At 47.1% G+C, this 16,659-nt stretch overlaps 1 protein-coding gene and 1 pseudogene across 1 annotated transcript in view; both read left to right on the top strand.

Moving 5' to 3' along the window:
• Positions 1–849: 849 nt before the first annotated feature.
• On the top strand, positions 850–3,804 carry LOC138167625 (small ribosomal subunit protein eS26 pseudogene; annotated as a pseudogene).
• Positions 3,805–5,756: 1,952 nt separating this feature from the next.
• The window catches only part of LOC138167640 (glutathione S-transferase theta-1-like), a 19,195-nt gene continuing 8,292 nt past the window's right edge, over positions 5,757–16,659 (top strand). The window contains exons 1-3 of the mRNA XM_069096575.1: positions 5,757–6,472; positions 9,321–9,408; positions 12,752–12,902. Coding sequence (XP_068952676.1) covers positions 6,361–6,472; positions 9,321–9,408; positions 12,752–12,902 — 351 coding nt within the window. The 5' untranslated portion in view covers positions 5,757–6,360. The remainder of the gene's footprint in view (positions 6,473–9,320; positions 9,409–12,751; positions 12,903–16,659) is intronic.

Raw genomic sequence — 16,659 nt, 5'->3', positions numbered from 1 at the left:
GAGGTACCACATCTCACCAGTCAGATTGGCTAAGATGACAAAACAGGAAAATGACAAATGCTGGAGAGGATGTGGGCAAACTGGAACACTAATGCATTGTTGGTGGAGTTGTGAATTGATCCAGCCTTTCTGGAGAGCAATCTGGAATTATGCCCAAAGGGCTATAAATACTTTCATACCCTTTGATCCAGCAATACCACTCCTAGGGTTATATCCCAAAGAGATCCTAGAAATGGGAGAAAGACCCATATGTACAAAAATGTTTATAGCAGCTCTTTTTGTTGTGGCAAAGAATTGGAAATTAAGGGGGTGCCCATCAATTGGGGAATGGCTGAACAAGTTGTGGTATATGCATGTTATGGAATACTATTGCGCTATAAGAAACGGCGAGCAGGCAGTCTTCATATTTACCTGGAGAGGCTTAAAAGAACTGATGCTGAGTGAGAAGAGTAGAACCAGGAAAAATTTGTACACAATTACAGACACAACGTATGTGTGATGACCAACTTTGATAGACTGGACTCTTCTCAACAATGCATAATAATAATATATCAATAATAATAATAAGTCAATCCCAAAAGATGCATGATGGAGAGAAAAACGTGCATCCAGAGAAAGAACTAGAAAGAACTAAGTTTATATCCAGGTGGAAGCAAAATACCTGATCTTTTTCGTTCTCTTATTTGATTTTATGTCCTCTTTACCATTTTTCATTCCAGCTGATACAATCCGTCCTTATAACCTGACCAATGTATAATGTGAAAGTATTTACAGATCCTATACTTGATTATAAGCCGCCATGGGGGGGAGAGGAAGGAGGGGGACAAAATGTGAAATTCAAGGAATTGTGGAATTGAATCCTGTAAACTAAAAGGAAACAAACAAATTAATAAATTAAAGAATTAAAAAAAAAAGAATTAGGAACAGGTCAGACTGGACAAGTGGAATTTGAGCTGAAGGCTGAGCTATAGGATTTAAAATTGAAAATTCCTTATGTTACACATGAGGAAACTGAGACCCAGGTCACCCAGTAATTCACAGGGTTGGGCTGGGCCCAAATCCCCTACTGGTTCCACTCTACCACATTGTGAACTATCCTAAATATAGGTGATAGGAAATGGGGGCTGTAGCTCAGGAGAGAGGTCAAGATTGGAGCTTGGGTAGTCATCCATCTATACTCCAACTGGTGGATGACTAGAAGGACTGAGTTCAAAGTCAGGCTCAGATGCGAATTAGCTGCATGGTTATGAGCAAGTCACTTAAACTCCATTAGCATCTCTAGAATTACATACTAAGAGCACTGTATACAGGGACAGGCTTTCCAAGCAATGTAAATCTCTCTTTCCCCCAAAGAGGGAAGATGTCTGGAGAGCATAGAGGCCAACCCTACGAGAACCAAACCCCTGTTTTCCCCAAAAGGGAAGAAAACCAGAGGAAGATGATGCCTGTGAAATTAAAGATCTTTATTAAACAGAAAAATAGCATGCTCCTGGAAGCAGACAGGCTAAGGTTGAAGCAGCTCCTCTAAGCATGGCATATATAAGGATACACACACACACAGACATAGACATAGACATCGACATAGACATAGACACACACTAAGCATGGCATATATCAGGATACAGACACAGATACGGACACAGACAAGGACATGGACAAGGACACAGACACAGAGACATAGACATAGACACACACTAAGGATAGCATATATATTTTCCAGACAAAGGAAGCAGAGTATTGGAAAAAGAGCCCAAGTAGGGTAAAGTCAGGGGATGAGGATTCCAGAGACAGAGATACAGACACAGTCCAAGGCTTGAGCATAAACAAGATAAACAGGATGTCTCTGAATATCCTATAAACTTCTGAAAGTCTCCCATAAACTAGATAAGCAGTATGGTGGGTATATCAGGATGCTTCCAAGAATCCATGGTTTTCTGCTGCTTTGTCTGTCTCCAGGGACTATGCAAAGCTGGCTTGAGCTAAGCCAGCTGCAGGGTCACTGATTCTGCACTTTCAGCTAGGTTTCACCGAAAAGGATTTGTCAATTGATTTGTCAATCCATTTTATATCCTGATTGGTCAAATCATTTCCACAAAGGTCCCCTCAGTTATCTGAATAATTAGGGGATAATTTGGGGGCTCAAGCAAATCAAGGTAATTAGCTTATCCATTTTCATAGCACCTACTTCATTTGTGAGTCTCAAATAAGATACTATATGATGCCTGCACCTCACAGCACCAACCAAACGTGAGAGTGTGAAGAATGAAGAATCGTGGACCAGGCGGAGACTGCAGCATCCACACGTTTTATTGCATGCATGCTAAGCAAGTCTCACTTAAGCATCTGAGGGTTAGGGTTTATATACTGTAGCTGAAGCACTTACATCATATTTTCTCAGGGGAAACTTCACATAGTTTGCTACATGAGGTGTCTAACTTTCAACTTTGCAGAAGGCTACTCCCATGGCATGCTTCCTTGCTCTCTTATCTCATGCGTCACTACTTTATATTGCTCAAGTGGCCAGGGTTTCAGAGATGGCCAGAATGTTCCAAGCCTCCCTAGCATGGAAGGATGAGGAGCAGAGGGTGGTGAGCCAACATCCTAAGATAATGAGCCCAGGAGAACGAGAACAAGCTCAAGGGAGATCTTGGCCTGGATCTGCTTCCCTTTGGGGGGCTCCTCAGAGCTGACCCTCGACAGTGCCCCCTACATCTATATGTAAAGTGCTTTACAGACCTAAAAACACTGTCTGGATGCTAGTTTTTATTATTAAATAATAAAGCATCTAGATAATGCAATGGATAGAAACAGGACTTAAAGTCAGGTAGACCCAAGTTCAAATCTTGCCTCAGAAACTTAATGGCTTTATGGACAAGTCTCTTAACCTCTCTGTCTCAGTTTCCTCATCTGTAAACTGGGGATGAAAATAGCAAACAACCCTATAAGGTTGTCGAATCAAATGAGATAATATTTTAAAACTGCCTGGCACATAGTAGATCCCTTGTTTCCTTCCTTCCTACTGCTTAAGAAACAGAGACATTGCTTTTTCGATTCCTGGCATCCAGGATGCCCAAGAAGAGGAGGAACAAAGGGCGCGCCAAGAAGGGCCACGGCCACGTGCAGCCCGTCCGCTGCCCCAGCTGCGCCCGCTGCGTGCCCAAGGGCAAGGCCATCAAGAAGTTCGTCATCCGCAACATAGTGGAGGCCGCCGCCGTGAGGGGCATCTCCGAGGCCAGCGTCTTCGACTCCTATGTGCTGCCCAAGCTGTACGTGAAACTGCATTACTGTGTGAGCTGCGTGATCCACAGCAAGGTGGTGAGGAACCGCTCCGGGAGGCCCACAAGGATCGGACGCCCCCGCCCCGCTTCAGACCTGCAGGTGCTGCCCCCAGACCCCTTCCAAAGCCCATGTAAAGAGCTATCTGTCCATCAACATTCCTGAACCGATTAGAGGAAAATAAAATGGTTAGTCTATCTTAAAAAAAAAGAAAGAAAGAAAGAGAGAGAGACATTGATCAGTGGAACAGATTAGCTGCACCCTATACAGAAGCAAAAGCATAATAGCCTAATGTTAATAAAAACCAAAAATCTCAGCTATTTGGCAAAAACTGCTGTGGAAATTGGAAAGCAACCTGGTAAAAATTAGGTGTAAACCAACATTTCACACATAAGAGCACATGATTTAAACATAAAGCTGATGAGGAAAAAAAATGTGGGAAGGACAAAAAACCTTTCAGATCCATGGATATGGAATGAATTCTTGAAAAACCAAGGGAGAGAGACAACCACAGATGATAAAACAAGTACTTCTGTTCATAAAAAATTCAAATGGTTTTTGCATAAATAAAACCAACATAGCTAAAATTAGAAGGGAATCAGGGAACTGGAGAAAAAAAATCTTTGCATCAAATTTCCCTGATAAAGGTTTCATTTCCAGGATATATAGGGAAGTGGTTCAAATTCACAAGAATAAGTGCCATTCCCCAATAGATAAATGTCAAAGGACACAAACAATTTTCAGAGGAAGAAATCCAAGCTATCAATAGCCATAGGAAAAAATGCTCCAAATCACTAATAGTTAAAGAAAAACAAGTTAATACAACTGGGGGTTCACCTCATACCTTTTTCATTGTTAAAGCAGGAAAAGAACAAGTGTTTGAGGGGCTGTGGGAAAACATGGTTAACTCTAGGGCTCTGTAGGTGGAGCTGTGAATTGGTCGAACAATTCTGGAAAGCAATTTGGAACTCTGCTCAAATGGCACTATGCTGACCCAGAGTTATAGTTGGGAAGGGGAAGGAAAGGGATAAGCATTTACCTAGCACCTTCCATGTGCCAAGCACTGTGCTGAGCTCTTTTTTTCTTAAATGAATTTGATCCTCACAATCCCCCCTTCATCATTTCTCACAGCACAATAGTATTCCATCACATTCATACACCATAACTTGAGGAGTCATTACCCAATGGATGAACCTCCCCCTTAGATTCCGATTCTTTGCCATAGCCAAAAAGAGCTGCTCCAAAGATTGTACCTATATATTCCTCTCTTATTTTGATCTCTTTGGAGCACAAATTTGGAGAAGTGTTATCTTTGAATTAAAAGGTTATGCACAGTTTACTGACTTTGGGAGCTTTTTAGTGACTTAAGTTACAAATTTCTTTCTGGAATTACTGAACCAATTCACAGCTAATCCACCAGCATTCCAGTGCACCTGTTTTCCCACAGCCCCTCCAGCATTTGTCATTTTTCATTTTGCTTGTCACTGACAATCTGCTTGTGGAACCTCAGTTACTTTAATTCGCCTTTCTCTAACACTGATCTGGGGTATTTGGATATTGTTCTTATATGAATCAGTTCCTTATTTGTCTTCAAAGTGAGAACTTTGTCAGAGAAACTTTTTGCAAATATTTTTCTCCAGGTTAACTATTTTCCTTCCAGTTTTCACTACATTTGATTTGTTTGCAAAACCTTTTTAATTTTATGTAAGCAATTTTTTTTCTTCTATGATACTCCTTTATTTGGTCATGAATTTTCCCCCAATCATTTATCTCAAAGGTAAGTTCTCTTCTAATTTATTTATGATGTGGCCTTTTACAACTAAGGTTTTTGTTTTGGTTGGGGGGGGAGGGGCAGGAGGTTGTGTGTTTTTTGTTTTTGTTTTTAAGGAATCCAAACACCGGTTTTATTAAACTAAGGTGAGTGAGTGTTTTGCATGAAAAGAAGCTGCAGTCATTTGGACTGTGATTTTATGAAGCTAATTTTTTAAAAAAAGACATAAAACAAATTCAGAAGTGTAATGAAGCTTTTATCCACTATACATTTGAAGTTTATCTTGGCATCTCCAGCTTTGCCCATGGCTTTGCCCGCTGCCTTTGGATCTTTTCCACACCTTTGCAGTTGAGAATTGCCTTCAGTTTTGGATACCCCATATTCGGATAGGTATGACTAAACAAGCGAGCATACAAAGGAGAATCACCAGAATACAAGGAAAGATAGGGCACGTCATGTGAGGACAGGGTGAAGTGACTGGCTCTGAAGGCAGGACACTTTAAGTCTCTTCCGCTTAACACACTTCGGTGACCTCGGACAAGTCACAAGTTTCCTCATTGATGTGTAAGAAAGGAAATCACCTCCCTCCCATCCCATTTGATGACGTCATAGAAAGAAGACAGGCCAGACCCCAGCCCCACACACACAAGAGCTGGTTGGCGTCTACTATGTGCTAGGCGGTGGGTTACGGGTAAAATGAACGAAACAATCCCGCCTTGAAGCATGGACGGAGCTGGTGTTCTAAGGAGGGATCCAACATAAGCACACACCGATATCAGGTGAACAAGTGAGAATTACCACACCAAATAAAAAGTCGTGTTTATGCCCCCTTTCCCAAACAGCCTGCCTCATCAGTGTGGAGAGCCTTCTGGACTTCTCTTTTCACCGAACTCCAAAGGCTCCTCGGCTCACTCTTCCTCATTCTCAGAGGCTCTTTTCATCCCTCGGCTCAGATGGTCCTGCCTCCTCTCCTCCCGCCGATCCTGGTACTGACGGTTACGCGCCGATGTAACAAAATGCCAGCTTTCTGAGACCAAGCTGAGTTTCCATCTTTGTCTTTGTCCTGGCTGGGCCGGCACACAGTAGGAACTTGGCCAGAGCCAGCAGGAACTTAAGCTGTCTGAGCTTCCTCCCACCTCTGAGGATTTGTGATTCTTACTCTGGGAAGAGACGGGGGAGAGCAGCCTAGAGCGCAGAGAGAAGCGGGGAGGGGTCATCAGCCACCCAATGGGGTGCCCGCTCAGTGAGAGGGCCTGCCCCTCCGCGTTCCGAGCCCTCCTAGGGCGGTGCCCCGCTCATTTCTAGCTCTCGCCATGGTCCTGACCTTGTACCTGAATTTGCTCTCCCCCTCCTGCCGCTCCGTCTACATCTTCGCCAAGATGCACTTCCTCTCCTTCGAGATGATACCTGTGGACCTGATGAAAGGTCAGAGCCCCTGAGAGCTAGCTGGCTGAGTAGGAACAGTCTAAAGGGGTGGGATGGAATGGAATGGGGGTTGGGAGACACTGCCAGGAACTGGAGCTTGGAATCATTCTAGAACCCATCAGTGGAGAAAGGCCATCCTAGGACCAGTAATCAAAGGAACCTGGGTGGAGCTTCACCAAAGGAAGGGGTCATTCATCCTAAAAACCCATCAGTGCAGGGGGACCAATCTAGAATTCCGCAGTAGAGAGAACCCGTAATAGGAGGGATCCAGCAAAGAGTCCAGTTGGGGAAAGGACCAGTCTAAAATTCACGAGGGTGGCAGGATGAAACTTGCCTGTTTTCCAGGCGGCTTAAGGGTGAAAGATCATAGATTTTTGGTTTGAAGGTCTCTCAGAGGCCACTTAGCCCAATGACTTTATTTCACTGACAAAGAAACTGAGATGGGAAGAAAATCGCCTTACAAGTCACACAAGAGTCTGGATTTGAACCTAGGTCCTTGGACTCCACATCTCTAAAGGGGGGTATGAAGGAGGAAGAGGTGAGCAGTACCATGCTATCATTCCTTTTCTCCCCCAGCCCCACAGGACTTGGCCTTTAGTCCCTGATCTCCCCAAAAGGAACACCTCTTCAGCCAGAAAGCTCGGGTTTCCTCTTCTCCCTCCTTTCCTCTTCTGCTATCTCTGAACAACCCTCACCCCCATTCCTCTATATTTCTGAGAAATTTCAGGCTGGAACACCAAAGGATTCCTTGTAATTCGCCAAACATTAAGCACCTCCTGTAGTGTGCTGGACTCTGTGTTAGCTCCTTGAGGGCAGGGACTGCCTTAATCTTTTCTAAGGGGTTGGTCTTTGTAGTTCCAGTGCTTAGCACATCCAAGGCACTATGCTTAATAAATGGTTAATTGATTGATTAATGTAAATGCAAATTACTTCACATAACCAGGGGAAAGGAGTGGCAAGAGTCCCTGGGCATCCCAGAAGATGAGTCTTTGGGCTCAGACTCAGCTCCTGTCTCTCCTTTCTCATCAGGCCTCGGCCTCTCCCTAAAGACCTCACAGAGTCAAAGATGGAACAATGGTGACTGCAGGTGTCTGAGCGGTACCATTAGCTGTCACTGAGGGTTCAGCAGAGTCAGCCGTAGCTCTGCAAAGATGCCAGACTGGCATCTCACTCCTTAAGTGGTATGCCTCATGTGGATTCCTTGGCTTAGGTCAGAGGCAGAGGGAAGGACTAACTCACTGGTGTTTTAAGATTTCCTCTGGCCCCCACTGCCTGAAGGTCAGGTGGGTTACATTTCACTCCTCCCCCCTGGTTCTCCAACAACCTTCAGGGGATTTGGGAAGGAAGGCAAGGCTCTCACTTGCAATTGGAGAAACTTGTGTTGCACTTACCAGGGTCCCCAATATTGAAGTTCCATTTCACCAGTAACAGTTGATTAGCTTTTACAAAGGAATATTTACTTCAAAGGCAAGAAGAGATACATTAACACCAGCTTGAGCAATGGCTGGGGGAGGGCTGGCCTCAGCCTCTGGAGAGAGGAGGACTTTAGGTTCACATTTAGCTCAATTTCTATGGACCATAGTCCCAAGTGCTTTGGCACTTACTAACCCCCATTTGGACTGGGATGCTGTCTCCAAGGTCTCCCTGGCCTCCCCAGGTCCATTAGGAATTCTGATGTCTGTACCTAGAACCATAAAGGACACACCAAAACATGACCCACAGTCTGATGCTCTGGGCCACAAGGCAGAGAAGAAGGGAGGCCCTTTTTGGAACCCAGCTCTGGGTAAGCCTTCACCCCCTGGAGGCTGCTGGGAAAAAAGCACATGTCCCAGGATGGCAGGTCTTTAAGATTCAGCCTGTTCTGACTATGCAGCTGACAGAAGGGTCTGTTGCCACCCATGTGACAGGGTAACTCTATGTTAGGTTAGGTGAAATGGGTATATGCCAAAGTCCCCTTTACATATGCAGAGCTTGTCTCCAGCATCCACAGGCTGTCCCCTATGCCTGAAACACTGCTTCCTCTCCTCTGCCTCTCAGAAGGCATAAATAACCCCATTCAGGGCTCAGCTTACAGGCTGCCCCTTCGAAGGGCCTTCCCTAATTCCCACCATTGTTTACTGCTCCCCATACTGATGTGTGTGTTTGTATATGTTCTATTTTTTTAAGCCTGTGAACATGTGATCCTCCTAACAGAATGTCTGTTCCTCGATGACAGGGATTTTTCCATTTTGGTCTGCACTTTCCCAGTGCCTAGCACAGTGCCTGGCCCAAAGAAATCAATTAATGAGTGTTTGTAGAGAAAATAAATGAGTGAACAACTGCCCTTTGAGACAGGCTTGTGAGTCTTAGCCCCACTTTACACATGAAGAAACAGGCTCAGGGAGGATCAGTGGCCTTGGTCAAGATCACATGGCCAGTATGTGTCAGAACTAGGATAGAAACCCAGGTTTCTCCTGCTTCCAAGCCAAACACATGGTACCCCAGAGTCTGCAAAGAGTTTTGCTCACACCAAGGCTTCAAGGTGGGTTGTCTAAGTCTCTAATTCCCAATCAGAAGATGAGGAAATTCAAGGCCAGAGAAAGGAAGTGACTTGGCCATAGTCATTCCTCTTAACTGCTGGCCCAGGTCTTCTGCCTCCTGGTCTGTTGTCCTTCCCATCACACTGAAAAGTATGTGCTCACACAGGGACTTTCCCTGAAGGCCCACCTTCCCTGCCCCCCCTCTATGCCTGGCTGTCCCCTATGGCAACTCTGGGGGAAGGAAGGCTTGGCCATTATGGAAGAGGCAGGACTGGGATGGTTCCAGTTCCCCTCCTACTCAGGACCCCATTTTGCCTCCTTTTTCTCAGCTGAACATCACAGTGAAGATTTTGTCAAGCTAAGCCCCCTAAGGAAGGTGCCAGTCATGAAGGATGGAGACTTCATCTTAAGAGAGAGGTAATCTGGGGCCAGGAAAGCCTGACCATGGGGGCATCTGCTGGCTGCTGCTCCTGCACTGGTCTGGCTGCCATACTCTGGTCCCTGCCAGAAGGAACTGTCATGGGAGCCTGGAGAAGAGGAGACTCAGAAGGGCATGAGATCCTTCATCAAGCCTTCCTGTAGACCAGGAATTAGACCTACTTGGCCCTGGAGGAGAAGCAGGAGCAGTGGGGAGAAGCCCACTGGGGGGGGGGGGGGTCAGGGATGGCTTCTTAACTGTGAGAGATATCCCAGAGTGGAACAGGCCTCCTCCAAAGGTGGTGGGCTCCCCCTACCCCAGAAGTCTTCAGGCCAGACTTGATGGTCATTCCAGATTCATTATGATACTACCTTTTCTCCCTCCCATTTCTCCTCAGCCCTTCCCATCACCACCACTGAGAAATCAAGAAAAACAAAATCCCTGTTACAAACATGCATAGTCAAACATACCAAATTCCCACATTGGCCATGTCTATATGAAGTAATGCCTCAATCCACATTCAAGTCCATCAGGAGATGACAGCATGTTTCATTATGAGTCCTCAGAAATTAAGTAGTGGAAAAATCCCCTTACCACAACCCCAGACTGGCTCACTTCCTTTTCTGAGCTCCCAAAGCATTCATTAGATCTTGTAGTCAGTCAATATGCTAGCTAGCATTTATTAAGCACCTACTGTGTGCCAGCTGGGAATACAAAGGCCAAACATAGTCAAAGTCATAGGCATACGCTCAAGGAGCTCCTAGTCTGATGGGGGAGATAACACAGAAACAACTATGTATAGGCAAGACATCTAAGGCGTAAATGGGACAGCAAGCAGTGTATGCCAGGGGGATGGCACATTGTAAATGGAATGTATCTCACCATGATCTCACTTAAGACAGGAACCGGGTCTTCTTCCAGCTTGGTGCCTCCCATCATCGAGCCCAGGTGTGGCTCAAGGCAGACAGGGCTCTAGGGAGAGAGGCCTTGGCAAGGCAGAGAGGAATGGGCAAAGTGCTACCATATGACCTTGGGTCAGTAACTTGTCCTCTCTGGCCTCAGTTTCTTACTCTATAAAATGAAAGGGGGTTGGATTAGGTAATATCTAAGGTTCTTCCAGCTCTAAAGTCCTATGTCCCCTATCTCTAATTTAACTGGACAATTTTTTTACTGAATGCCAATGAGGTTCCAGCACAGTGCAAAATTATAAGTCCAAAGAAATATAAGATATAGCCTCTGCCTTCAAAGAGCTTCCAATCCAATAAAGGGGATAAGACAGAACACTGGAGATGATGCGGTTTGAGAGGTTCGGGGGCCTCTCAAGGACTGAAGTACAGGAGAGGGCTGTCTGGAATGAATTCACAGACTCAAGCATTCTTTAAGTCAAGTTGGCAAAGGTTTATGGCAGCAGAACTCCTTGGGGAACTTGCAACCTAACAGGAAAGATGCTAAAGCTTGTATAGGAAAAGTGATGGATTATGTGGTAAGTAATCAAGTGGTAATGCACAACCTTGGCCACAGGGACCGCTCACTGCTAAAGGGGGGGAGGGTCCCTAAGGGGTGTGTCTGTTTGGTCCGTAACAAGAGAGCTTCAGGAGTTGACATTTATAGTTGGACCTCAGGATCGTATGTGGTAACTGGGAATCAGTACATGCTAGTGTGATGTTCTGCTGGTGCAAGATAGTCCTCTTCCTACAAGGGAAATTGGACAGAGGTCAGCTTGTTTTATAACAGGGAAAGATAGTTTATCTCCCCGGGGCCCACTCATGAATCACTGCTAAGCACGGTGTCCTCGGGCTGAGGAGAAAACTGTCAGGGATAGTTTTTGAGGCTAGGGAGAAATGTGATCTTGGAATTGGGGTCCAAGCACAAGCACCCCATCAGAGGGACCTGCAAGTCCCATGTATACCTGAAGAGAAATCCCTCCTATCACATACTTAGAAGCTGGTCACCCAGTTTTTCTTTTAAAATCTGCAAAGGTGGTGAGCCATTCCACTCTGGGACAGCACACACTGTCAGGAAGCTGCCACTGACAGCAAGAAGAAGCTGACTATCCATAAGCTCCTGCTTCTCTGGTTCTGCCCTGGGGTCCAGCAGAAGAAGGTGAATCCTTCTTTTACGGGAGGAAGACAGCTCTTGGCCCCCAAGTCTTCTCTTCTCCAACTCAAACTCCCCGACTTCTTTCAAATGATCCTCCTGGGACATGGGCTTAGGGCCTTTAACCTTTTTGTTTACTCTCCTCTGGCCTCTCTCCAAATTATCAATGTAATATGACAAGTTAACCAGTACTAAAGGTCAGTATGTGCTCTGTCCACATAGGTGAGAAATACGGACATAGCAAGAGCTATGTGGAGTGCATATGGCAGAGTTTAGTGGGGACTGTCAGAATTAAAGAAGTCTTGAGAAGGAAAGAGAGAGGAATGGAAAAGGAAGGAAGGAGAGGAGTAGAAAGGGAAGGAAAGAAGAGAGGGAGGGAGGGAGGAAGGAAGGGAGGGAAGAAGGAAGGAAGGAAGGAAGGAAGGAAGGAAGGAAGGAAGGAAGGAAGGAAGGAAGGAAGGAAGGAAAGAAGGAAGAAGGAAGGAAGGAGGGGAGGGGGAGAGAGGGAGGAAAGAAAGAAAGAAAGAAAGAAAGAAAGAAAGAAAGAAAGAAAGAAAGAAAGAAAGAAAGAAAGAAAGAAAGAAAGAAAGAAAGAAAGAGAAAGAAAGAAAGAAAGAGAAAGGAAGGAAGGAAGGAAGTCTTCAAATGGATCACAGAACATAAGATAATACTAATAATTGATATTTATATGTTGCTTTAGGGTTTGAAAGGCACTTTTCTTCTCTTCTGCGTTCCCACATCCCTGAGAGGAAAGTTCCTACACATATTATTTTCCTACTTTTACAGTTTAGAATATAGGGAGGTTCTATGAGTAGTCCATAGCCACACAGCTGTCATCAAAGCTCGAATCTGATGTGAGGTCTTTCTGCCTTCAAAGCCAGAGCTCTTCCCATGACATGATGCTCCCTCTCATCTAGAGCTGGCAATTGCTAGCCCAAACCTTCTCTACTGATCAGCACTGTCCCCAAGGTGAAGAGGCCACCTCAGGAGGTGCTGGGTTCTCCCTGACTGGATGTCTTCATGAGATGGCAGCACATGCACTTAGGGGGATTCCCTCTGGCCATTTTGGCCCCTTCTGACCTAGGGAAGTGAGGACAGGAAGAGCAAGGGGCTATAGCTGCTCAAGCTTTTTGGTCCCAAAAACAGGTGGGGGCCCTGGGGGGAAACAGGAATGGAGAACATGGAAGGGAGAAAAGGTGATCCAAGTGCCCTGGAGCAGTCCCTCTTGCTTTCTCTTCCTGACAGTGTGGCCATCATGCTTTACCTGTGCCGAAGATTCAGGACACCAGACCACTGGTACCCAGTTGATCCCCAGGGGTGTGCCTTGGTGGATGAGTACCTAGCCTGGCAACACCTGAACATAAAAAAGCATTGCACCAAAGTCTTGTGGATGAAGGTGGGTGAAGCCAGGGCACCCAGACCCCCAAGCCCAGGAGCAGCCTCCTGCCTCTGGCCTCTGCTTCATGGCTTTATCTCACCTTTTATCCCCCAAACAGCCCTTGACAAGTTCAGACAGGGTCCTCAGAATGGAAACCTGAAGGCAGGGACTTTCTCTTTTTCTCTCCTTATATTCCCAACATTCAGCACAGTGCCTGGCACAGAGTAAATGCTAGGAGATGCCTACTGACTGGTGGGTTGGCAGGAGAGGGATGAGTGAGTTGCCCATCACTGAAGGTATTTAGGTAGGGGCTGACTGATTCCTGGGAAGTCAAATTCCTGAGCTGAGTAGAGGTTGAACTCCGAGGCTCCAGCCAGCTCCACTTTGATTCAACAAACATCTATTAAACACCTATATTGTGGAAATTTTTGTTATTAGTTAATGGAGATAGCAAGATAACAAATGATCTGGTCCTTGTTCTCCAAGGGGAGATCTATGGGGAGAAGATGACCATGTCTTAGGAGGATGTGTGGCAGCACTGGGAGAAGCCCAAGAGCTCCTGCTCTTCTGGGGAAACCTGAGGAGGAAAAGAGCCTTAAATAGTGGGGTGGGGGAAGGTGAGATCAGGAGTAATGCCTCAGGGGGCTGTGAAGGAAGAGTAATGGCAGAGGAACAGCCCCGGAGGGAGGGCCAGCGGCCAAAGCGGGGGCCAGTGGCCGCAGGGGGGCCAGAGCTCCATTTGTGGTGCACATTCAGGCGCCAGAGACCCCATGCAGGAGCTGCCTTCTTGCTTGAGGGTGACTCTGGTCTCCCTTTCAATTAATCTGTTTCTTTTGAGCACTTTTTTTTTTAAGCAATTGGGGTTCAGTAACTTGCTCATGGTTGCACGGCCAGTTATTTCTGGGTGTGGTGCTCAGTGTCTGAGCCCGGGATTTGATCCAGGTCATCTTGACTCTGGGGTCGGTGCCGTTACTCACTGTGCTACCTGGCCACCCCCTTTCTGAGCACTTCTACTTCCACAGTCTTCCAGTGAGTTAAATCCCACCACGTCTCCATTAACCAAGGTCATAAGAGTCTATTATGTGCTAGGCCCCATGCTAAGTGCAGGAGGTACAAAAAGAGGCAAAAGATAGTCCCTGCCCTCCAGGAGCTTACAGTCTAAATGGGGGAGACTATAAGCAGAACAACAAACATACGTACACATGAGCTGTCTAGAAGACAAGCAGGAAATCATTCACAAGGAAGGCAGCAGTGAAGTGGAAGGCCTCCTGGGGAGGCCCTGGGGACATTTAGTCTGAAGAGGAGACATGTGTGTGGACTCTTGCCAAGCAGTCACATGCTGCCTGGCCCTAGGAGGCAGAACTGGGAGCTGGGGCTGGAAGGGGCTAAAGATCCCCCAGGCCCAAGGTCAGGAAGACCTTCAGGGGGCTCCTCTCCCTGGGAGTCTTCAGCAGAGGCCAGACAGCCCCACCTTTGGTGCACCAGCAGTATTCAGACGTATTTAGAAATACGTCCATAGTTCAATTTGCCCAATTCAGCACAACTCAAGCAGCCTTCGGTGAGAACCCACTCCATGCAGAGCCCAGAACAAGTTCCGAGAGATCTTGCCAAAGCTTAGTCTAGAGGGGGTAGGTTGAGGACTTCATAGCCTGGGACACAGGCTTCAGAGGGGTGCAAGCAGACCATCATGGGAGGTTCCCAGAGGGGATGGACATTCCAAATGGGAAAATGGAGGAAGGCTGCCTTGGCAGATGGCCTAGAAAGGAAGGCCAAGAGGGCATTCCAGGAAGGGGCTACTAAATGCCAAAAAGTATGCTCGTGAGCAACTGTTCCTTCTCCCCATCCCTGACCTTGTCCCAGCCTGACTCCATCTGAGCTGCCTCTCTGATTGGTGACTTCTTTCTCCCCCCTTCTCATTGTCTATCAGTTGTCAAGACCTGCCCCTCCCTCTCTACACATCTCAGACGCATCCCTTCCTCTCTGCACCCACTAGAGCCCATCATTCATGTACCCTGCTCGTGACTCAGCTGGGCTCTGCTCTCCCACCTCCAGACCATTCTCCATCCCCACTGGCCGATGACCATGCACATCTGGTCCCAGCCTTTCTCTGCCCCCAAATCTTCAGGGCTCCTGTTCTGTAAGAGTCTGGCCCTCTGTATTGGAGGGCCTCCCCACCCTAGAGCTGCCCATCTTTTGCTATTGCTCACCTTCCAGTCCAACTGGAAGCCTGTCTGCCCAGCCTGCCACATCTGCAGTCCTTCAACCTCCCAGATTCGTCTGCCTTCTGTTCACTTGCTAAACTCCTGCCCATTCTCCTACAGAGATGGGAGGGATCTGGAGGCCTTGTTGTCAGGCCCCAGCCGAACCCCCTGAGCCTCTGCTGGAGGACCTCCAAGAGCAGAAAATGTGTCGTCGGCCTTCACTACCTAACTTCCCACCACACTCTTCCTCATAGTCAAAGCTCCATCTCCCACCTCAGAGCCTGTGTGTTGGCTATCCCCCAAACCTGCCATTCTCTCCCCTACTTCCCCCTCTTCTGGGGGTGGGATGAGTCTGGGGTGTGGCATGGATCCCCAACAACCATCCCAAATGCTGACCCTCCAAGGCAACTCCATTGGTCCTGGTGCAGATACAGAGGATGCTGCAAGGCCGGAGGCTCGTGGCTAGCTAGCGGGCAGTGTGCCCAGCCCAGCCCCACCCTGATCCATCAGCCAGCAGCTCTTGCACAGAATCTGTGCTGAGTCCTGGGGTACAGAGATGGAAGAAGCAGGGTTATCACAACAACTGGCCCCTTTAGAGGCTCCTCGCAACCTCCTCCTCCCCCAGCTTTCTCCTCAGCTAAAATCCCAGCTCCTACCAGCTTTCCCAGCCCCTCCTTCCAGGAGGTCTCCCCTGCCCATTAGCTCCAGGCTAGCTCAGCTCTGTGTACAGTGTGTGCAGCCTGAGCTCTGGGAGCCCACAAGCTGCCTGTCCTCGGTCTCCTCAGCGCTTAGCCTGGGCCTGGTATACAGGGAGCACATAATAAGTGCTTGTGCACTGTGGACTCATGGATTGGCAGAAGTCAAGAAGCTGAAGGAACTTCAGGAGATGTCTAGTCCAGACCCAGCTGACCAGGAAGCCTGGCTCTGTGCATCTGCCAGAGAACCTGGGGGGAGAGGGGGAGAAGAGCTGCACGCACACACATATGGGCACACCCCAACAGGGCCACACCTGCATGTGCACAAACATCCACAGGCATACAAACTTCCTCATCTGAACACCTCGTACACTTGTAATGTAATGCCAAAAGAAGGCAACTTCCGAGGTTCAAAATACCAGCATAGGCGCTCTCCATTTTATTCAGTGACCAACCAAGAACAGAGAAGATCAAAACATGACATCATTCCAAATACAGCATTTACTAAGGGTGATTAAATAATCTCCAAGCACTACCCCAACCCCAGGACCTTCCAATCATTCAATCAATTACAAAGTCCCTGTTCTAAATACTTCTCCACCCCCAGGCTGTACCTTCATTTAGTCCACCACAAAGCCCCTATTCTCAAATGGAGATTAGTTTCCAAACATAAGGTCAAAAGTTCCCCACCCCTGGATCACAATTGAATCTACCCCAGAGTTACATCAAGTTTAAACACAGCACTTAATACCCAAATGGAGCTCTTTTCTTCATCTTGACATGAGGCAAGTTCTCAGCAATCTTAATTCCTGGGGAGACAAGGCTTAGCAAGGCCACAAGATACATTGCCAGTCCCTTCATGAATTTATCCTCTGTCTG

This window comes from Petaurus breviceps, unplaced genomic scaffold, assembly GCF_028583685.1.
Source record: "Petaurus breviceps papuanus isolate PSGF00001 unplaced genomic scaffold, PetGlider_PUasm1.0 243, whole genome shotgun sequence".
NCBI classification, from domain to species: domain Eukaryota; kingdom Metazoa; phylum Chordata; class Mammalia; order Diprotodontia; family Petauridae; genus Petaurus; species Petaurus breviceps.
This window is presented reverse-complemented; position numbering and strand designations above follow the sequence as displayed.